Below are 23,900 nucleotides of genomic sequence, written 5' to 3' on the forward strand. Positions count from 1 at the left end.
TAGAAGAGAAAGCTGAGGCTAAGAGGGATCCAGTAATCATCTCAAGGTTACTCAGTTAGTAAGTGACAGGATCTCTTATTCTGCCATTTGTGTGCTTACCCATTATATTCTCCATGACTTTTGAGTCATTTTTATGACCTGGACACTTAGAAGATGACTTGGCAAAGAATTCATATGTATTATGTTATGTGCGTAAATGTGGAGTCTGTGCATTTTACTGTTCTGTCTGCAAAGTTTTCTTCAATTAAGTTGTGCTTGAGAAGTGCTGAGGGTTAAACTGGCCAACCCCAAACTTTCTATTGCCAGCGCTGCTCTGGGGTTGGCATTATGTTCGACACACTTGAAAGGAAATCATTCTAGCCTCAAAAATCACCCTGTCAATGTGCATTTTTTCTTCGCTGAGTCAATTAAGGGATATGTGAGCCAAAGAGTCCATCAAAGCCTCTGCTGACATAATGACAAAAGCTTCTTTTACTTGATAATCTTATTGGTAATTGCAAAAAAGAAAAAGGAAATCTGTGTATCTCTGGGAAATGAAGACTTCATGGAACTAGTGTACAGCACATGAAAGGCTGCAGTAATTGCAAGAGGGTAGCAGTGAAGAGTGGATCCAAATAAAGATGGTCAGATAAATAGGAAAAGACCTGTTTTAATGGAGTTTCAAATATGTTTCAGTGTACTAATTACGATTCTACAACAAGCACATATACACATAAAACGATGACTGAACTGTTTACAACTCCTATAGGTTTCTTAATTAAAATATTTCTATTTAAAAGAAAAATTATAATGAACACATTTTTGTTTCAACTCAGTGTTTTAATTTTAAATTAAAAATAATAGATATATTTATTTAAATAAATTAATTCAATTTCTAAAACTTACATTTAAATAAATTGTCTGAGAAATACTCATGAAAATTGAATGTATTAAATAAAATCTACTGAAGAGTGGGTTAACTATATTTTTGTAATTTGATTAGGTTTTGTTGATACAGTCTAGAGCTAGAGTTGGTTGAGAACTCACTCTGTGCTAGGCTTTTTGCTAAATGTTTTGCACACATTATCTGACAGTTCCAACATCTAAGGCTGGTGTTACTGTCTCCATCTTACATGTAGAAACTGAGGCTGAGAGAGGTTATGTGACCCAGGTCTCCCAGCTAGAAACGGGTTCCAAGCTGCGATTCTGAGCTAAGTCAGGATTCCAACTCAGGTCCGTCGAAGCCAAGCTCTGTGAATATAACTGTTTAAACTGCACCGTCTTTCCTCTTAGACTAAGTAATCCACCACAGAGCAGTTACAAACCTGTAACGTCTTTTCGCTGGTATGTCTGAAATAGCTGTAAGAGTGTAAAAGATTTCCCTTGTGTTTTTCTAATGGAAATGGATGAATACTTACTCAGTTGCTACCTTTTGTTGATAATGACCCAAGTTGTTTCAGGGTAGCCCGATGAGGTGGTGGACCTTGTGCACACGTGCACCTGTGTGCTCAGGGCATCCTGGTGCTGGTGAACTGGATAGTTTTTCTGGTGAGGAATTCAGCAATGCATATCAAAAGCCTTAAATATGTGCTTATTATCTGACCCAGCAACTCCACGCCTAAGGATTTACCTTAAAGTAATTGATCAAGTTCTCAAGGTTGTATGTATCAGATCGGTAACAGCATGAGGAATTCTGTGTGGAACAGGTTAGGGATGGCAATCTTGTTGAAGAGACTCTTGCACGGTGCTTTATTTGAAATTAAGCAAACTTGGTTGTTTATACCAAGAGAGAAAACTGAGTGGGCTGATGATTGCTCCTTCCCCATCCACCTTTCTGGATTCGCTACAGTACAAAAGATGTTTATAGCAGGGTGGTTTATCATAGCGAAAAACTGGGAGCAACCTAAAATATTCACAGTAAGGAATCAGTTAAATGATGAGACACCTATCCAGTCAAACAGAATGCTGGCATTAAAACACTGACAAAGAGATAGATGTCCATCATATCCTGTTAAATAAGCAAGCATGTCACAACAGCATGGATAAGATGGTCCCATTTTGGTTAGAAAACAAACAACTGTTTCAGATGAGAGGCTTCGGCCACTGAGCGCTGAGAGATCACTGTGGATGATATCTGTATATGATCATGTTATTTTAAACTGAAATTAGGGAGACTTTTCAAAAACCCTTTCATCTGTCTTTGTCACTTCGAATCCTGAATTTTTCACAAACTGCCTTCTCGAAGGACTTATTATTTCCTTGGGGCCTGGCAAAGCAAAGAAAATCTTTCCTAATCTTTGGCTGAAAGTTCCCTAAAATATGTATTTTCCTACATCTTTGTGAACAATTTAAGATTTATACTCACCCCTAACCTCCTACTCTTTGAATAAATAAGCCTGCCAGAGTCCTGCCTGGGGTCTAGCGTAGAAAAAGCTACCGGCGAGCCAAATCTGGCCCTCAGATGTATTTTGTTTGGCTTTTACTGTTTTTTAAAAAAGTCATTTGAATTTTATCGCCAACATTAAAAACTAGATTTCATATAAAAATCTGGATTTTTAATAATGCTTAGGAAAAAAAAATCAGTCTGTCAGCACTGGGTCCCAGTGCCCATCAGCAGGGCACAGAGCAATTTCTGATCATTCTGGTTTGGTCACATGTCCTCTTTTTGCCACAGTCCTTAGCCCTCCCTACTGTCTTCCCTCCACTCTGCTTGTGCTCCTTGTCTGGAGTCTGTAGGCATTTGGTTTTGCAGCTCCTGTGCACTAGACTTTGTTAGCTTAGCTGTGTATCCTTAACCTTTATACAGTGGGTGCAAAAGTTAACAGATTTACTTTATTTGCTTATATTCCTGGCATTTCTGGGTCAATCAGTCGATCAATCAATGAAGATTTCTACTTACTTATTGTGGTCAGTATATAATGTCCAAGGACATCAGGAGTTACAAGACATGCTTCATTCTCTATTTGTGGGGGGTGGGTGTATATCCAAAAGGAGGCTAGCAAATGGTACCAAATGCTAAGTGTCTAAAGTGTCTGGTTAGAGGGAGTGACGGTCAGTGCTGTGGGGTTTTTTGGTGGCAGTGGGCAGGGTCGTGGATGTTGATGCCAGAAGATGAGATCGGTCAGCGAAAGTTCTAAGGAAGGAAGACCTTGGGTTGTATTTGAGAGTTGGTAGGATCTGGTGGGTCACAGGCTTTATTGTGCACTTGAAGCGTGTAGGGAAACTTGAGTTTTTCCTGCTGTCTCCAGAGATTTTGACTCAAGAAGTCTGAATTGGGACCGAGAGTATGTCAGGGTGATCCTGATATACATGGGCCACAAAAGGGGAGAAGATGGTAGGATGAAATAAGCAGAGGTAGGGGCGTGAGTGGGGAATTTAGAAGCTATAAAATTCAGAGGCCTGGGGGTTTGTACGGGGGAGGCCTGGGGGGTGATTAAGGGAGTGACGCTCGAAAGAAAGGGGTGCACTGGAAACAAATTCTTTACTTTTTTTCTCACAAGAAAGGATGACAGATACTTGTAAATTTGGTGGCGGGGTGGGGGGAAGCAGCAGAAGCCAATTATTCTCAAAGAGACTATTCTCTGCTTGATTTCTTCATTTTTTAATGGAATAGTTATGTACTAGACAATATTGGGTTTGCTTTAAAAAAAACTTAATTTAATAGTTAATTAGCAGGCAATTGATTTAGTTCTGCTGGTTCGTGTGCTTAATCAGTTAAATTGGATTAACAGTTTAAGAGTCTGCTGCATTACTGAGTAATCGTACAGTATTTATAGTTGAAAACAAAACAGATGTCTTAATTCCCACCACATTTCCGTGGAACTCTGTGCTGGGGGTCAGGGTTTTGGGCCCAGCACGTAATGCAGTGACTGGGTATATGGTTGGTTTATGGTTAATAAATACTTGCCCGATGTCCTTAGCTGAAATGTGTTTGATGTTGGTGATTCTTCTTTTCTGGGGGTGGAGAAAAAAAGGAGTTTGATTAGACAAAGTAGTTTTCTGCACCATCAAATTCCTTGGGGTGTCTCAGTGTCACCATGAGGTCGGTCAGGGGCGCTCATCTCAGCCTCAAACAATATCTTCTCCTTTTGTTTTTCTGTCTGTGTTTTTTAAATGGGCTTTTTCTGATCTTGTTTGAAAAACAACCAGAGAAGACTTTCACCTCAAAACAAAATAATAAGCATTGACAGTAATAAGTTTAAAAGTCTCTGAAGTATTGAAGAAATGATTTGATTCAATTCCACATGTATTTACAAACCACTGTGCACAGCTTTAATACCTAATTCTCATGACTCATCGAGCATGAATGAATTCTAATGTTCCTCTGATCTGCTTCAATTTTTGACTATTTCCTAGAATTTGAAGGGAATCTTATTGGACACAATATCTGTAGGCACTTCATAAATCTCAAGGGGGAAAAAATAGTTTGGTTGGTAGACAACAGAGCAGGGAAGTGGGGAGGGGGAGGCACTGGAGCAGCCTCAGCGAAAGTATAAAGAGACAAGAAGTTGGGGCTGTATTGGAGGAAACAGTGATAAATAAAATGGTGTGGAGGGAATAGTGGCTGAGAGCCTAGATGATGATGTGGTTTGAGAAAAGGATGAGCAGGGAGTTTGGGGTGTTGGAGAGTCCTGAGTGCCTCAGTGAAGATCTCAAATGGTTTTGTCTGTGCACAAGGGGCAAACGTGGTCCATTTTGTACATTTCTTTGTTGTTGTTGGGGAGTGATTTGCATTAGCTTTTGTTTAAAGATTTATTGAGGGATAATTGATATATATATTTAATGAGTATTTGTAGAGGCATTTGGACATACTGCAAACACCTGGGATACCATTGCTTTTGGTTTAGAAGAATAACTAGTATTTGAGAGTGAAGGATGGATGATGGACGAGAAGCCACAAACAGTAACCAGCCATTGTGAAAACATTTACAGTGAGGGTGGGAAGAGAAAAAGCATAGAAGAGCCTCTGCAGAGATGGGTGTTAGAGTGATACCGAGAGATGAGCAAACACGACTCCAAGACTTCTACGCTGTGTTGCTGAGCAAATCTGGGTCCAATAAAATAAAAAGGGTAGGTATCAGTCTCTCACCTCATACCAAACAGAACTCACTGAATCTTCTTAACAGCTGTACAAGGTGGGTACCGTTTACAAACGAGAAGACCGAGGCACTAAGGTTAAAGTAACTGCTAGTGGTCAGAGAAGAAACATGAAGCTGGGACTCAGATGCAGGCAAGCAAGCCTCCAGAGCAGTGCTCATCACCAGGAAGATGTACTGAGTGTATTTGCAGAAGAAGAATCTTTGGTGGTCCTTCCACCTCTGGAGTCGAGAAGACAAAGTCTCGCCATGGCATGAGGTGTAGTTCCTGCTGCCGCTGCCGCCACTGTCTGCCCCACCGCGAAGCATCGCTGGCTGCTGCCGTTGCAATGTGCATGCCTTTCATATTTCCTTTCCTTTCCACCATGAAGCGCCCCTCTCCCCCACCCCAGTTTTGAGAACTTTAGAAACGTGGCCAACCTCTGTCCTTAAGTATAGGCTCAGCCTTCTTTGTGGCTTTAGCATTGAATATGGGTCAGAAACATCAGGAACAAACTTCAGTGAATGAGTAATCGAGTAGGAGATGTTCAGTGAATTTGCTGGATGGTCCTCTGAACTGATGTTTTAGTTGGCTTCCAGAAGTTGTATCCAGAATAACAGATTCTATGTGAAAAAATACATAATGCTCCTTGGAATGCTCAAGTGTTTTTTTTTTTTTTTCCTAATGGGCTGAGTCAAAAAGTTTAATGGGGAAACAAGACCCAATATATAAATATTCACATCAGTCAACTTCCAGGGATGCATCCTGTGTAGAAAGACTACTATTACTGAACTTACCTTTTTGAAATCATAATTTTATTAGTGGAATGGGGAATATGAATCTTAGCAACAGCTTTCTGGAAATTCATTTTTATATAATTGAAGAACCTTCTTCGAATGCGATGTGCAAATATTTCTATAATTAGTATTTGTAAATACATATATCCCCAGGCAAAGTTTTGGGTAATGTTTTTTAAAGGCTTCAATAATTAAATATCTGTAATGAGAAGTATTTGTCTCTGAAATAAATTAACTAATTACTACATATTTTCATCATAAAAATTCTTACACATTCAAAGTAAGAAAGCAGCTGAAATTTTAATTTGGACTTCCAAAGGGCTGGTTAAGTAACTGAAAAAGCAAATACTGGAAAAAGCTTATTTACTGGAAAGGACCAAAGCTGCTTTTGATTCAGCTGCATCTTGTCATTATTTTGCCTGTTTAGCTGGGCGCCATGCTTACTGGGAATTTTCTTGGGGGAAGTTGCCAATCATTAGTTGAAATAATAAAACGGGGTACAGAGATAAAGAGATGTGCATCTGAGGAAGGTGGTTGGGGAGGGTTGGGGGTTTAACTGATGCATTGGTTAGAATGTAATTAGGTCCTTGAGCAAGGCAGTGCAATTAAATATGTCAAGGAGGGCATAATTAGATGGGTGGTGGAGTGGTGTAATTACATTCATAAGAGGGGGGCTCTAATTAGATGTGAGGCAGGGGGTGTATTTAGATGCCTAGGTTGAAGGTATAATTAACATATGGGGGAGAAATTAAATTATGTGTGTGGGTGAAACATAATTGTATGTGGGAGTCCGTGTACATAGAAATAAGTGCATTGGGTTTCAATTAGATGCGTGAGTTCATGTTCTTATAGACAAAAACTTGGTATTTTCATCAATAAGGGAAAGCATATGTTTTGACATCGTGACTAACAGCAGCTGGCAGTGACAGCCTTTCAGGCCACTCTAAAGGGTTGCAAATCAAAAATCCCCATGTTTCTGTTAAAACTTATGACCAACTTCTAAATCTGACATTGACTCCTCTTCCTAATCATGGCACTTGGTGATAATTTTTCTAGCTTTAAAACACAACTGCATGACAAGGAAGACTTACTCCCCCTTCCTATCAAGGAAGGGTTTGGAGGGAGTCACCAGACAAAACCAAGAATTTTCCTTTGAATTGTAAGATGTGAAAACAGAAATGCCACCTCTTTTACCTGAAAGTATCAGAATAAAGTTCCATGTGTAACAAAATCAGCAAAATTAATCTTGACAGCCTCACTTTTTTTTTTTTTTTTTTAGTTTATGAAACAGTGTTTATTTAGAAATATTTTTGGCATTTCTCCCCATTGTCCCAAGTATAAAGCCACAAGGCGAGGAATGTAGGTTGCAGGTACAGTAGAAAGAGGGAGGGACAGAAGGAGTCTGAAGGAAGAGGAATCCAGAGCCGGCGGGGTGCAGAACTGACTTAGTGCACCTGAGAAATTTACATACATCGAAGCAGCGGAGTATGGTGAGAGTTACAATAATCGGATGCATCCTCTACTGAATTGAAAACAATGGAGTCTGGTGTTGCCATCTTCAAAAGCAAGAGGGCATTTAAAAATACGAGTTCATTGCTTAGATAAATTCTTGATATTAAAGTTATTTAGTTGGCCACTAGTCTGCTTCATCTGATTCAGTCTGTTACTCAGTTCTTCTGATTCTGGGCATCTCAGAGCCTCCTGTCATCTGTTCAGGGCTAGAATCCAAGTGGGTCACTTCCGGGATTTCAAACTTTTTGGCTTCCTCATGCTCCCAGGAAGCCTAGATTTAAGGTTAGTTCTTTTTATAACTTAGATGGAGGGACGTTACAGCCTGCTCCCTAATCTCTGGTTTTATCCTTTCTGTAGAACATTTTTTTATCCTTTGATTTTGATTTTACATTGATGCGTGATTAATTTGTTTTTACATTGTAGACATGCCTAAAATATTCTCTCTCCCCACCCCACCCCCGCCTCAGACTATTGCAACTTAATTTGCAATCAGAGTTGCTCTTCCTAAAATTTTGCGAATTCCTGTGAAAATAGTTCCCACGGCATTGTTTAATCTAGTTCTTTATCTACTCAATAGTTTACATCCCCTCCTCCCAAGGCCAGCTCAAACTCTAAACGAGTTAGCGATGGATGGTGGTTACCTCAGTTGCTCATAGAGGTAGTGTAATTATCATTCAGGACATCTAGTTCTGTCTTGGGATGAAGGAGGAGGAAGTGACTGAGGTCCCTGGCTCTTGGTGCTTTGTTATCTTGTGAAGACAAGGAAGCAATGAGGCATCAGACTTTGGAAATGTCTTGGTAAATAAGGCTTCCTTCATTTAATTATAAAAACCATTCTGGGATGCTCTGGAGCTATTTACCTAAGACACAAAACACCAGGTTTAAGTTCTTTGGTCTTTAATAGCCTTCTTCAAAAGTCATATTCGCAGCTAGGAATATTTTCACAGTTGGCATTTGTACTTTGTTTCTGAAAATGTCTTCTAGCCTGTAACAAGTCTTTTCACCTTCATTCATCATGTGAAACATCAGAGACTCTAATTTTTGGTTGGTTTTTTTTCCCCAACCTTTCTAAGATTGTCTAATAGACCAGAAATCTCACCTACCTTTCTTGTGCCTCAGAAACTCAGATCTCAGATTCCAGTGTCAGTTCCTCAGAGAGATTTTTCCTCACCTGATAGCACTCTGTACCTTCCTAGCCTATTTGTTAAATTCTGCCTTTCCTGTTAGAATGTGAGGAATGTTCATGAGCAGGGTATGGGGCTGTTTTGTTCACCATCCCCAGCATCCACAACAGCTCCTGGTCTATAAAGTGCTCAGCAAACAGTTGTTGAGTGAAAAGAGACGTCAGGCATCAGGGCTGTTTCAGAAGAGGCAGAGGCGGCATGGGCTGTGGACCATGTGAGGGTAAGGGTGTTTCAGAAGCAAGATTCTGAATGGCTTCAGTAAGTGGCTCATATTTGGAGAGTGGTGGGGCTCATCTCTGTTCTGGAAGTTTGGAGATGAAGTTAGATATCCATTCGGATGTTAAGACACTGCTTTACAACAGATTGGCTGCTCAACAGAAATCTGCCGATGAAATAATTAACTGATTGAACGACTTGATTGTTTGATTCGTGCTTAGTTTGCGTGTAGTGTGCTGATCAAAAAAGGTACAGTGCTGACAGTGATTCATACAAAAATATGCATTTTAAAAACTCACTGATAGAAGTAGTAGATATACCTGCAAAGGGCCAATGATTAAAAAGTTCTTTGTTCAAAATCTGTGTACACCTTTGAAGTTGAAAGTATCTCACAACAAAGTTCCACTACATATAATCGTGGTCTAGCAATATAATGATAATTTTTCCCCAGAGAATCCAATTTTTTTAGTATTTAATAATGTACAAGGATCGTACGTTTATCTAGGGCTTTAGAGTTTCCTGCTGATGGTCAACACCTCAGCTCAAGCTGGATTCTCAGAATCGTACTGGGAGACAGATGGGGTAGTTATTATCATGCCTGACTTCCAGTGAGGCTCTGAGAGATTTGAGGAGCCTGGGAAACTGGGATCTGAACCCAGATGGTTAATATAATATAGTCATTAAGAAGATGGCCATTAACAGATGGAACAGTGCGATAGGTGAAAAAATTTGAACAAAGATTTATTTATAAGGTGAATTGGTGATCAAACAATATCTTGAGCTCATCACTATGGTCAGTCTGCTTCATCCATCTGTCCACTTAGAGTCGTATTTTTTACAGTTAGCAGGAAACCCAGTATTTTCTTACGGATGCAAAGAGACCAAGTAGTTATTTTCAGATTTAGTAGATAGTTTATTACATGGATGCAAGGAGATACATTTGAAAAAGAAAGGATGCAGTGCCTTCATAAAAATACCCCTTGACAGCATCTTAATATTCAGCTGGAAATGGATGACCCCTACGTTCTTTCTATGTCATATACACACCAGAAGGAGAAGCTGTTTTTCACATAACATTCTGGTAAGCATTGACCATTGCCAAGTTGAGATATTCTGTGTTTCAAATAAAATAGTATTATCTCAATTAGTTAAAAAAAATTTTTTTTACAGTATTTTCTCAGGTAAGTTTTTCCTCTGTAAAACTTTGGTGAGCTCTTTTTTCCACTGATGCGGTACCAGTGGCCAGAAGAGTACACTCAGGCACTGGAGGAACAGCGAAGTGAACTTCCTCACGTGAGAGCAGTCAGTCGACCACATGAAGAAGGAGCAAGCAGATATTACCCGCAGAAACTCAGGGATGGCTTCCGCCATCCCTGGGCTTTTGTTCGAGAGCTTAAAAAAGTGTTACAGTACATGGCTATAGTAGTGAGATTTTTCTGCCAAATAAAATGATTCCAATTGGTCAGATAGAGTTTGATAAATCACTGTTTTACCATGTTCCCCCCAAACCCACGGAATCTGAGTATTTTGTGGCTTGAACAGGTCAGTGGAACCTGCTGGAAGGAGGAAAGAGATGAAAGAAGAAGGGGAGGAAGGTGGGCAGGCCACCAGGCAAGCGGCTCGGCGAGACGCCTTGCAAACGTCATCCTGTGTAATCCCATATAATCCTGTGCAACGTTATCCCTCTTTGGAGACAAAAGTAGAACCGAGGGGGCCCCGTGATCTGGAAGTTAGAAGAGGGTATTTGTGCCCAGATTTATGATGCTGCTGCCACTTCCCAGACATGCTGGTTCTGTGCCCAGATTCTTGCTTAGAAAACTGGGGTTGCTAATCGATCTGGCCCAGGAACCTTCCTTTAACAACTGTGAGGGCGGGGCGGGGTTTAAGTTGGCTTTTACAAAGCAAACTAGATATTAGTTGAGCATGAATGAGCCCAGAGCTTTCAAATAAACTACATATAAGTAGATATGCAGAGATCCATGTGTATGTAACTCACAGAACTCAGATCAGGCTTCTGTCTCCGCTCCTCAACCAGATTGTCCTGGCGAAGGTTATCAGTGACCTCCATGTTGCAAAATCTCACGGCCATTTTCAGCTGTTATTTCACTTAATCTGTTGATAGCATTTGCTGCAGTTCCCCTCTTCCTTCTTGAGTATCTTGAAATACTTTCTGTTGTTTTTCCCCATCCTTTTTAAAATTTTTTTAATGGAAGTACTAGGGATTGAACCCAGGACCTTGTGCTTGCTAAGCATGCACTCTACCAGTGAGCTACACGCCCCCCCACCATTTTTTTAACTTGGCTTCCAGGACACCCTGCTTTCCTATTTATTTCTCCTTTTCCGTTGGCCACTCCTCCTTAGTCTCCTTTACCGATTTCTTCTCAGTTCCTGACTTCTTGTTGGAGGGCCCCAGGATTCAGATCTTACACCTCTTCTCTTTTCTGTCTACACTCATTCACCAGCTAGTCCCCTAACTTTAAATACCTGGTATGCTGATTGCTCCCACCTCTCTATCTCGAGGAAAGACCAGTTCCCTGACTTTATTCTTGTATATACAATTGCCTACTGGACATTGCCACTTAAATGCCTAATAGGGGTCTCACGCTTGACATATTTAAAATTGAACTTCAAAGCATCCCCTCCCCAAAACCTGGTCCTCTGCCATCTTCCACATCTCAGTAAATGGCAAGTCCATCTCTACAGTTGTTGAAGCCCTAAACCTTGGCCTCGTTCTTGGTTCCACCTTTTTTCTCTTATCTTATTCCTGTTGCATCAGCAAATCCAGTCAGCTCTTCCTCCAAAGTATCTCCAGAATCTTCTTACTTCTCACTACCCCCACTGCTCTCACCCTACCTAGCCCAGGCCACCAAACTCTCTAACCTGTTGTTGTGGGAGCCTTGTAACTGGTCTCTCTCTTTCTGCACGTGATGTCGTACAGCCTGTTCACACAGCAGCAGAGAGACTGTTCCAAAATGTGGCATAATAATGTCACTCCTTTACTCACCCTACCTCGACTTGATTCTCATCTCAGAATAAAACACAAAGTCTTTACGATACCCTACGACGCCCGACAGAATTTGTTCCCCAACCTCCCCACCAGGTAGCTCTCTGATCTCCTCCCCTTCCCTGTCCCTTGCTTACTCATCTCCAGACACGCAAAGCTCTTTCCTCTTCCTTCCCCTCCTCCAGGTCTACCTCTGCAGTTCCTATGGGCTCACCACCTCCTCTCCTTCAGGGATCTCCTTCCCTCCCTACTTAAATGGCAAGTCCTCTTCAAAAGTATTTCCTGATCTCTGCATGCCCAGGATCAGTTTCTCTCCACTGCCCATGTCACCATCTGATATTCTGTGTATCTTGCTCGTTTGTCTTTATCTGTCATCCGTTTCCCCGCTAGGCTGCGAGCTCCTTGGGGACAGGGATGACTCCTTGTGTCCCTGTCTCCAGGACGGTGCCTGGAACATAGGAGGCAACTGATAAAGACTTGTGGATTAAAGGGACAGCTCATGTGAGCACAAGTAACTTAAATCCACGTCTAACAAGTCATAGACCTAACCTGTGTATTTCCAATGTTGATTTCAAACCTTCCTCTGAGGAGCGACTGAGAAAAATGCTGCGGCTCATCCTGGCTCATCCTGGGTGTTGGAGAGCCAGCTGTCGCCTGGCCCCCTTCTCTGTATCTTGCTGTGGAGTTCACTGGACGATCTCGGTTGTAGTCATGCAGAGAATTCTTTACCGTCTGCTGGCAAACGCTTAGACCCTATAGTTTCATGCCTGTATCTTTATCAACTATATTGTCACAGCACTGTCTGCTCCTTTTACAAACTAGAAATCGCAGAAGTGAAATTCTCTTCTTGTGCTGCGGCTACTGGTGATCACGCAGACTCCTGCAGTTTTATTTTTCTGGTCTAATTCCTTTATGCCTGTGTGGACATACTCGCGTGTGCATTTCTTCTTTTGGTATAATCTGTATCATGTGCGTCGGGTTCATCCAGGTTGGCCAACTTAATATTGACATAGTTACTTTATGTCCCAGGTACGTGGACGTACGGTCTTCCTCCGGAAAACTCCAGCCACTCACCTGGTGTCAGGAAGGAGGAAATGCTGTGCCTCCTGGTTCTTGCTGACCCAGCTAAGAGAGACCGAATGTCACATTTCATCCCAGGGGCTGTTGATGGGTTCTGATATTCCCGGACACTATAAATAGCACTTCAGGGAACATTCAGGTACACTGAGCATTTCCTTTGCAGTCCAGTTCAGTGTCTGTAGAAAGAAAGTCACATGCTGCCTGGTTCAGCACGAGTCACTTGCCCATCAGTGCCTCCTAAATTCCAGGCAGACCCACCCAGAATGTTCATTTGCTCTCAGCATCCTCCTGTGCCTCTGTGTATGCTGCTGTCTCTGCCTGGCAAAATCCCACTCATCCTTAAAGATTCATCTCGAGTGAGAGAGCTTTCCCTAAGTTGCCTTGACAGATGTGCCTTCCTGCTCCTCTTTGAGATTCGCCACAGCATGTGAAGCATACCTCTTCTCCAGCAAGTTCAGCATGACAGTACATAGGTTGAAATGTTCACGCTTTCCTCACATCACGCACTGTGAATCCTGAGGCCTGTGGCCTCTGTATCTCCCCAGCAGCGAGCATAGGAAATGGTCAGCAATGTTTGTTGAGTGAATGACTGATTGTATGAATGAGTGAAATTGCATCCAAATGGGAGAATAGAACTCATCTGAGTTTGTTCCAAGCTGAATGCCTTTAAAACTAATCCTATGTTTAATGGGGATTTTTCTGTTTTCCTCAGCAGACACTCCCTACTAGGTGCACAGCCAGTTTGATGCCAAACAGTGTTGTTATATTGAAATACACTTCAGGAAGTTAAAAAAATTTTTTTTTCTTTTATTTCAAGGAACGGGCTCATTTGTTCCTTACAAACTTCTTGGCATCTTTCTTTCTACGTGCTCTTTTCGCTCTGCCCAGCCTTTCAGTCAAAGTCTCGGGCCGGGTCTGCTGTAAACAATGAATGATGCTGTGAGCGGTGGTGTGTTCTCTGCAGTGAAAACCCGCCTTGTTTTCTGTTGCTAGGCAACCCCATTCCAGCTGCCCTTGAAGAAATGCGCGGTGGTGGGAAATGGTGGGATTCTGAAGAAGAGTGGCTGTGGCCGTCAAATAGATGAAGCAAATTTTGTCATGCGGTAAGACAGAGCTCCCACGGAGCCTTCTGCCCCCCTCCCCCCATGCCCGCCAGCCCCGGGGCCTTTTGAAACCAGTCACTTGTGATTAATCAGCTAGAACTGCTTTTCAGCCTCCCTTCAAGTTCATACACAAGTGAGTGCAGGAGAGGGCCGGGGAGCCAGGGAGCGGGGCCCCCAGAAAGTACAAAGCCAAGAAAGGCCCAGAGGTCGTGGGAAGACCCACGAAGTGGAAACACTCAGATTTTTTTTTTAGATCATGCAATCGGGTGGTTCCGACTCTGCTGCAACTTGTTCTTAAGGCGACTTCTTTGTGAATAAGCGTTTTCACTGACTCATTTCATTCTACACACTTTGCTGCTTTTGTTTTTCACAAAAGCATTTGTAAGTAGCGAATGGGGTTTGAAGAGGGATTGGATCTGTGCGGGGCTGGGAAAACTGAAAGGGGAGGGGGGTCAAGACAGTGCCAGCAAGGGGTTAGCCGGGTAAAGGGACTGAGCAGGGAGGTGACTTGGTGTCACTTTTACTGGAAGACAGGAGGCTCGTGCAGGGGTGTGTCAAGGAATTGCCACAACGCGTCCAGCTGAGAGTAGAGGCCATGAAACTCACACAACCTGCACCGTTGGGTGATTTTGAGCAGAAGGGAAGACAGACCCTGAGAGGCGAGGAGAAAGAAAGGAAGGGGGCCCATGGGGCCAAAAAATGGGGCCGTTCAGAGCTGGAGGTGGAGTGGGAAAGATGAGGGAACCTGGAATGATGAGAGCTGAGGTCATCATGGCCCGCTGGAGAAGTGACCTTGGAACTCGGCCTGTCTGGGGGACGATCAGATGTGTGGTAGGAAAAGAGGACACTTGTTACTGAGGACGTGTAGGGACTTGGAGGCTGTACTGTGGAGGGTCTTTCAGGTGGGCCCTGAAGTCTCCCTGAAGCGGGAATGACTCTGCACCAGGGGCCCAAAGGCTGCGAGGCCAGGAAAGCTGAGTCCTCCAGCCACACAGAGGGCGGAAAGCCGGAGGGCGGGGGGTGTGGTTGGGTTTTGTGTTCATTTTTAAGGATAAATAATGTCTAGAAGTGGCAAAAGGAGGCTGAGAGAACATAAACCACCTCTGAGCTCTGAGCTAAGGGGAGTGGGGAAGAGGAAACCTGTTGGAGAGAGTCAGGGAAGCCGCGTCCTCGGGGGAGGGCCAGGTGCCCTCTCGGGGAGCCAGGGGTGGGAGCTTGGTCTCCCTAGCGAAGCCTGTGGCAGGGGGGAGACCCTTTTCTCTCTCTTTCCTTTATGGTGGGGGCCCCGCCATAATTTTTCCATGTAAGACTGTGTTTTCCTCTCCATTGTAATTATTATTATTATTTATTATTATTATTAATTTTGCAATACATACAAACAATAGCCAAATGGAGACACTAAAAATGTAGTTCTCTGAATTCAGGTCTGCATCCGTTTAGTGAGCACCTGCCCTGCCCTGGGTCTCAGCTGGCACTGGAAGTGGCATGTTGCACGGCTCCGTCCTGCATGAGCACCCGGAGACGTGCTGGGGCTGTGATCGGGGGTGATTCAGAGGCAGATGGTGGGTGAGTGGGGACCTTCGGAGGAGAAGTGGCATCCGGATGGAGCCCCGTCTCCATCCCACTCTGGGCACAGGCCAGCCTTTCCAAGCTCGAATGTGGGAAAGTCACCAAGTGTGGGCCACAGTGTCGTGAGCCATGGGGAGGGTAGGGTGAGATGGCATTTGAGCTGGGGAAGTGGATGAAGTCACCCAGGGAGCAGAGGGATGAAGAGAACAGAAGCACCCCCTGGAGTACTCTGGCTTTGGGTGCGGGCTGAGGAGCCAGCAAAGAAAGCAGGGAGGGAGGAGCACACGCCCTGGCCCCAGACTCGCTCTGACACCCGCAGCGCGCCTGTCCCCTCTGCTGCGCCCGGCTTCCTGATCTATGTGAGGAGGTGGCAGCAGACAGTGCCTCAAGCCTTTGCGTTGTGGAAACTCTGATTCGACCTGAGATTCTGTGACTATGACACAGTTGTACACATTCACACAGTCGAGTTTACATTTTCCAGATGCTCTCGAGTATAGGGTGATTTGCTCTTTCCAAAGACGATGTAAGGAAAAAGGAGTGGAACTGTTATATTCACAGATTCAGGAAAGTTACGTGATTTTAAGAGGTCTTGATAGTGTGAAAGGAGGCGGTGCAATAAATGTGTTTTTATATTATTCCCGAGTGCACGTGTCCGTGTGTCGCTACGTTTAGGAAGACAGATATTATAAACGCGACATGCAGAAGACCAGGCCTGAGCATCTTAGGGGGTTATCTACACGTATTTATTACAAATGAACGAGACGAAGTTTGTACTGTATACAATCAGTGTTGATATGCTCAAGTTCAGAAGCAAGGAGTGATGAGCCCAGTGTTGCACAAATGTTCATAGAACGATGAGGGAAGTGAGGAATGAAAAGAATTCAAAGCAGGTAGCATGAGAACTAGAGGTGTGTGTGCACGTGCCTTTGGTTTACTTTCAAGAATGGCACCATTGTCATAACGCACTTGAATTTTTCAAAAGCCTTTCTTATGGTTTACAATATGGGAGTAATTCAATGTTGATAAATTGTAAATTATTCTTACTTGACTATTTCTGGATCTATTTATACATGGTTGCTAAATACACATTTTGGGGGGCACCCTGAGAAAATGGAGATAATATGATATATTCAAAATTAAACATTTAGTGAGTAACTATGATTAGAAAGCACACAGTATGTCTGGTCCCAGACTATAGGGTGCACGGACAGTTACAGTGAAAGATGAGATCCAGACAGAGCCTTACCTGTGTACAGTGGCATATCCAATGATAGTTCAAGATGGGTCCCAGGATTAGGATAAAACAACACCATCATTTTCTTTGCTGGACTTCCTAATACTACAAATCAATTGCCCATTTTTTCAAAGTAAATATTTGCTCTATAACCAAAAGCAATATTTTTTAAAATAATAATTGTTGAATAAAATTTATCTGGAAGTTCTGCACAGTAGAGGCTACGATGATTGTACTTGGAGAGGAACTGCAGGGCTCAGGGACATGAGTGAGGGCAATGCCACTTTTTGATGCCTTTGAATTAGGCTCAGTGAAGGGTCTTTAGCATATTTAACTATACATGCAGTTTAAAAAGGAGTTTCATCATTTTTTTCTATTTGACAATTCCTCTCCTCTGGGCCCATTCCCCACCCACCTGTACGCCTACTTCAAAGAATATTCATTTCCCATCAATTCTGTGATCACATCTTCCAGGACCAGTGGTACAGTTACTAAGACACTTCAGCCATTAATATCTGTTAATTGTGCCAACAAGCGATAATGCAGAGTTTGAGACACTTTTACACAATTATGCCTTATTAGAAACAATTTGACTGTATTAAATGTGCCTTTTATGTAAATCTATGTAATTATCAATTTGGGAGTTGAGGAGCTAAAATTATAGCGTACTTTTTCTAAGAAGAGCTACGGGGAAATATCAGACATTTGTACTTGGAGAGAAAGTTTACCCAGAAGAACAGATGTTTACACCAGAATACAATGCCATCATTTTCCAGGGATGAATTTATAAAATGTTATCTTTATTCTTTTAAGCAGTTCCCTCTGTTGTAGGATTTGGCAGTTAGTATCTGGGAGTGGTTTTTTTGAGCTTTTACTTTGTGATCTGGGCTACGAAGGGACCCAGACATATGAGTCACGGGTCAGCCTATCAGGAACACACAGAGAAACAAAGTATTTATTCATGAAAACCGAGTTGTTTTGTTTAATAATGACAAGACAAGTTGACCGCACTTTCTAGCAACATTCAGAGTTTGCAGTTTGAATATAATGTGGTTGATTCTTCAAATGTTATGAAGGGCAATTAAGATCAAAGCTGCTTAAGGAGACAGAGGTCCAAATTCTAGCCTGTATCTCATCCTGAAAGTCCTCTTCATCTTTGCAAAGATCAGTGAAATTCCAAGACCACAGTCGGCACCACTGTCAGATGAAACTGACTGTTAATGCGTAAGCTCGCTACCCGACAGGGGTCCTCCAAAACCATGTGGCATATGGTGCGACCACTAGACCGTAGATGCCTCAAGGAGGCTCTCGGACTGAGCTTCCCCCAGGCTCCCCACACTGCCAGACTGTGGTTGTGTTTGTTCTCAGTGGACACTCAGCGAAAGTCACCAACCAGGGAGCTGCCAGAAGAACCAGGATCTTGTTACCAGAGAGCAGATGAAAGGAAGGTTCCAAATGAACTGACAAATTTCCGCCTGGGAGGCTCTAATGTGGTCAGAATCACAGGGTAAAGAGAAGACAACATCAAGGAGCTTGTGTTGATCAGCCGATTAGGAGCTCAGACAACTCCGTGTCCTGGGGGCAGTTCGCAGGGAAATTTTAATAGTTGGGGAATGGCAGAGACATTAATATTTGTAAGATCTCTACCTGCAGATAAACGATGCTTTAGTTTGCTGAAGCAGTAAGAAGTGACAGATACTCTGACGTGGTTGGGAACAAGTTAGACCTATGGGTGGAGAGGAGAAATTAGGACCCCGTGATAAAAGGAAACCCAATGGAAGCTACAGTCTCATTTGGGATTGTTATGAATAATGAATATGTATTTAGTTATGTTTAAGTTATTTTTCTGATACACGATATTTTGGGGCTTTTACTATGTGTGAGGCATCAAAGTAGGGACTTTTTATTCATGTCTTACTTTAATCCTTACAACAACCTGATTAGAAAGGAAAAGTCATTATTCTTATTTTGTGTAATGGGGAGACTGAGGCACATGGCATCACTTGGTTAACGTCCCACTGGCAGAAAGCCATGGGACTGGGATTTGCCACTGCAATATTTTGCATTGTAAACATTCATGAGACACTGTGGTCAAGGAGCGCAACGGGGGCTGGGTGGTGTTTGTGTGTTAGGGAGGGGGAGCTGTTTCCGTCACCTGTACTCTTTCCTTTGCCTGGATGGTGGAGAATAGTGGCATTTCTTTGGTGGGCCACACCCTCCTGAGCTCTAATTTCAAGTCTACTATACTCTGTCCTATCACCTCGAAAAATATTTTGAGTGGAGTGTGGGAGGGTATAGCTCAAGTGGTAGAGCGCATGCCTAGCATGCATGAGGTCCTGGGTTCAATCCCCAGCACCTCCTCTAAAAATAAATAAGTAAACCTAATCACCCCCTGCCAAAAAAAATTAAAAAAATATTTTGAATGGAATAAATTCATTCTAGTTCTGTCTCTTTTCTTTCATAGATTCCTTACCTCTCCTACTGACATTTTCTTTCTTCTAAAACAGGACCAGTTTTTATGACAGCATTTTGAAGATGCTAACAGTCATCTAATGCCTACTAAAAGGGAGCGGTGATAAAATGTTATTTGTGAATTGAGCTAGACTTAGTAAAATTCTTGTTTGTCATGAGAAGTGACTTGATTTTTTAAGTATGCAAATCATTCAGAAGTGCTTGCTCTTGTTTCTCTAGATGCAATCTGCCTCCTTTGTCAAGCGAATACACTAATGATGTTGGATCCAAAAGTCACTTGGTGACAGCCAACCCCAGCATCATTCGGCAGAGGTAAGAGTTTACGCCTTCTGTGTGTGAGGAACGAGAAAGATTGGCTTTGGAAGAATTTAACATCTTTACAGGCCAGCAACACAATTCAGTTTGGGAAACAAAGAAGGAAACCAGCTGGATAGGCAGGAAGGATGAAGGAAGGAATTGTAAATAAACCAGGCAGGATTATGGGAATCCAAACACTGTTTCATGCTTCCTCTTGGATTCTGTTTCTTGCCTTTAGAGATGGTAAAAATAACATGCGGATCCATTGTTTTGCTCAAAAAAGCAATATAATTTCCTGCTTGCTCATTTCTACTACTTTTCAGTTTGTTGGCTTCAGCTCCAATTTATTGATTGGCGTTGATGGGTGAACTGAAGTCCTGTCAGTTTTGTTAAAGAATAAAGACAAAGAAATGACTGCTTCACTGCATATGTATACATGAAAATAGCCAAATTGTGGGACTGTACAGGCATGTGTGAGTACATGATATTATAATATAGTACACAGCATTATGTCCAGTCAGATCTGGGAAAGCAGATGGAAAATTCTTGCTGTAGTATCGATTCCAGAAATCTTGGCAGTGGCTGTGGGAGCTTCTGGAGGTCAGTCTCTGGTGGATGCGGCCCATCAGTGAGCTGTGAGCTGTTTCTCCAAGGACTGTTCGTTGTAGAGAATGACTCAGTCTCTGTGCAAAGAGCGGTCAAGGAAGGTTTGTGCATCGTGGGTACTGCACATGTTAAGTTTGCTTGACATTTAAAACATAACCAAAATGATGGACTATCTATTGTGTATAAAAGAAAGGCATGGAAACAGCAAGGGGGGTGCCAGTTTGATCTATAAGCAAATTATTATTTCAGAGAAGTGATGGCAGCAGCTTTACAGTGTCTTGTAAGGCAGCAAAATAAAGAAGGAAGAAAATACTCACAAGTGGATGAAGCTGTGTTACAGTTACTAAGATGGGTGCAAAATGATCGTCTCTATATGAATGTCAAACAATGCAAGTGAAAGCAGGAAACATTGCTCAGTTCCTTAGAGTGGATGAAAGAAATGTCGAAGCAAGAAGGGGCGAGTGCAAGACTGTCCGTAGCACTGCTGTAAAAACATTGAGTCGCAGCTTCCTTGTCAATGTTCTTTTTTCTGTGTTATTGACAAATAATATGGTAGCCTCTTCGACTTAATGAAATATAATTTCCTTTACATAAACAATATCTGCCAATTACTCGGAAATAAAAACAATTAGATAGAAGAAAAGAGTGAATGTTTGGAAGGAGAATAATGCATAAAAGAAAGAAAATGCTGAACGCTGCACAGTCATTAGGACTGACATGTGGAGAGGCAAGTGATGTAGATGCTAGCATTCTCTTGATACTTCCATGAAAACCTTTGTCACAGTTGAGTTAGGTGATTTGTTTCAACCAGATAGTAAGTGTCCGAATTGGCTTGCACCTAGGACTTTGGACTCTTCTTTTCTTGGGAAGTAGTTGGAGAAATACCACTGAAGGGTTTACAGTTGCTCTTACAGCTTATATTTAGCTGCTGTTGCTGGGAGAGGAGAGAAGAGAAGACTCCAAGAGGCCAGTAATGAGTTTACCATTTAAAAGGGAAAGGGAGGATTTCTGATTAAGAGACGATTGGGTGAAATTCCTGAGGAGACCAAAAAAAAGTGATGTATGACTTTGTAATAATAGATTATGAAGATTCTGACAGTAACAGGACATAGAAAAGGGTGAAAGAACACGTTTGATAAGTGTTTTTAAAAAAAAAAACCAAACGCCAGAGGAAGGCACAGGGTTACTAATGGAACATGGAGCATCAGCAGGAAAAAGACCCGGGCCGCTGCGAGTCGGTACAGGAAGCCTTGTATTAAGGTTTAAGTAATAATATGTCCTATTTCCAAGTTGACACAGGAAACCTTTTATTAAGGTTTAATTAATAATACGTCCTATTTCCAAGTTGATACAGGAAGCCTTTTTATTAAGGTTTAATTAATAATATGTCCTATTTCCAGATTTTTTTTTTTGGAGCTGTTTAAAACAGAAGCATCCCATCACAGAATACTTGCTTGCACTATTAGCTTTAAACTAGTCCCTAAATATTTCCCATCTGGATAAAAGGTAATTGATGCTCATTTTCAGGATAAGTTGTGATTACCCCTCGCTGGGTTCTCTGCTTCTGTCATCATCCACCTTTGTACAATCAGTTCTCCCAGCCAAATTACCTTGTGATATTTTAACTGTGAGACCGTCTTTAAATTCTTCAAATTGCTTTCCTTCAAGTGACGCCAAGTCATCATGTTCTATTTCAAGCCGCTTCTCCAATGTGCGCGGTAGGAGCACTTGTCCTGAAGATGGCTCCTGCCACTTCCCCCCCGGGGCTGACCTCCTCTTAGCGACCGCACAGGCTTACAAGCCACATTCTCTACTTGCTGTCTTTTGTCTTCCTTCTGATATTAGACCACTTTTCTGCTCTTTCTTGCTGCCGTCACTCCGTTAGCTGTGTTTATTGGTCCAAAGAGACCACGAAGAACTGGTAGGTAGCTCCACTGCGTGTTTCAAGCCCATGTGCCCTCCCACTTTGACCATATGCTGTCTTCCCCTCTCTCAGACTCCCAGAATCTCCTGCTCACCCCCCTTCCCTGAGGTGATAACCTTGCTTTCTACTTCTCAGAGGAAACCAGTGACGTGAAGGAAAGGTCCCTGCTTTTACTCCCATCCCACTCCCTCCTGCCTGGAGTTAATACATGTCTTATTTTTCCTTTTTTTTTTTCTTTAAGGTACCTTTTTGTAGAACAACTTCCTGAATCTTAACCAGTTTTTTAAATGACACTCAGTTGTATCAGTAGTCAATTTCAGCTTTTTAAAGAATGAATCCTGAACTGTTCTCACCTTCTAACATTTTTAATACAGTTAGAAATGCCTAATATGCTAATATAATTATTAGACATATCTAGTATTTCTTAAGTTCTAATACCTACTAGATGCAAGGTTTATTTCCTGGAGTCTTTCATTAGCATCATCCTAGGAATTCACTTCATCTTTTACCTGTGTTGGTCTCCTAATTCATATAACCTGTATCATCTTCTTCCTTGGATTATTTTTTTGATTGTGCTGGTGCACATTCTCCAGTAGCTTCTCAAGAAAAAGGTACAAGGGAATTAAAGGTTTTGAGACCTTATGTATCTGGAATTGTCTTTATTCTACCCTCATACTTGATTGATATTTTTGTTAGGATTTTAATTCTTGCTTGGAAATCCTTTTTTTTTTTTTTTTTTTTTTTTTAGCATTTTGAAGACATTTCTCCACTGTGTTCTAGATTCCAGGATTGCATTTTGAGAAAACTGGTATCACTGTGATTCTTGACCTTTTGTATATGACCTGGATTTCTGTATCTCTGAATTCACACCTGGTTTTTATCTGGACCTCCTCCTCTTCCTGCACCCCCAATATTTTGAAATTTCACAACAATGTGCCTTATTATTGGCCGACTTTCATTTATCATGTTAGAGCTCAGTGGCCTTCTAATCTGCAAGACCGTGTCCTCTCACTTTGGGAAATTTTCTTGAGTTATTTCTTTAACTTCACATTGTTAAAGACTCTCATCTTCCTTGACCTTTGAGTACCATGCGACACATTCCATCCTTCTCTCTCCGAATGTACTTTCTTCACGTAGCTTCCAAGTCAACACTCTTTTGATTCTCTTGCTGTTTCAAAAGCCACTACTTTTGGTAGCTAATTTTACTGGCTTCTCATCTCCTAAACCTATAAACATTGAAGTGGTCCAGGAATTTATCCTCTAACTTTTCTTTTTTCTCTATTTATTCATTCCTGATGGGATTTCTTTCAGCCTCCTGGCTTTAAATACTCTCTCTCCTCTGATGACGCCTACGTTTGTACTGCATCCAGGACCTAATCCTTTATCTCCAGACTCATACACCCAACTGGCAGCTTGGCTAATCTATCCGGGTAACTAATATGAATATCAAACTCAAAATAATCTCTGGAGAACTATTTCCCCCCTTTAAAATCCATGTATTCTGCCATGTTCTCCATCTCAAAAACATGGAAACTATTTTTCCAGTTGCTCAATTCAAAAATGTTGGAATTTGCCTTGGCTTACGTCTTTCTTTCATACCTCACATTTGATTAAATTCAGTGCCAGTTATGTTGAACCTACTCTTAAACATTGTAACCATTTATCACCTTCTCCATGGCCACTACCCTGGTCCAGGCCACCATCATCTCTCTCCTCAATTACTGCAATAGTCTCCCAACAGATTTATGCCTCTGCCCTTTCCAACTGTGCCATGTGTCTCTCAGCTACAAACACGCTTTCCTGTACAGTGTTTTGTGATGTTGGAACCAAGACTCTACAAATAACAT

General features: G+C 42.1%; 1 protein-coding gene across 4 annotated transcripts in view; it reads left to right on the forward strand.

The window, feature by feature from the left end:
* The window catches only part of ST8SIA1 (ST8 alpha-N-acetyl-neuraminide alpha-2,8-sialyltransferase 1), a 113,880-nt gene that overhangs the window by 58,182 nt on the left and 31,798 nt on the right, over positions 1-23,900 (forward strand). For all 4 annotated transcript variants that reach the window (XM_006184535.2, XM_032472841.1, XM_032472843.1 and 1 more), the window contains 2 exons: positions 13,842-13,951; positions 19,446-19,538. In XM_006184535.2, coding sequence (XP_006184597.1) covers positions 13,842-13,951; positions 19,446-19,538 — 203 coding nt within the window. The remainder of the gene's footprint in view (positions 1-13,841; positions 13,952-19,445; positions 19,539-23,900) is intronic.

Source organism: Camelus ferus, chromosome 34, assembly GCF_009834535.1.
Source record: "Camelus ferus isolate YT-003-E chromosome 34, BCGSAC_Cfer_1.0, whole genome shotgun sequence".
Classification (NCBI taxonomy): domain Eukaryota; kingdom Metazoa; phylum Chordata; class Mammalia; order Artiodactyla; family Camelidae; genus Camelus; species Camelus ferus.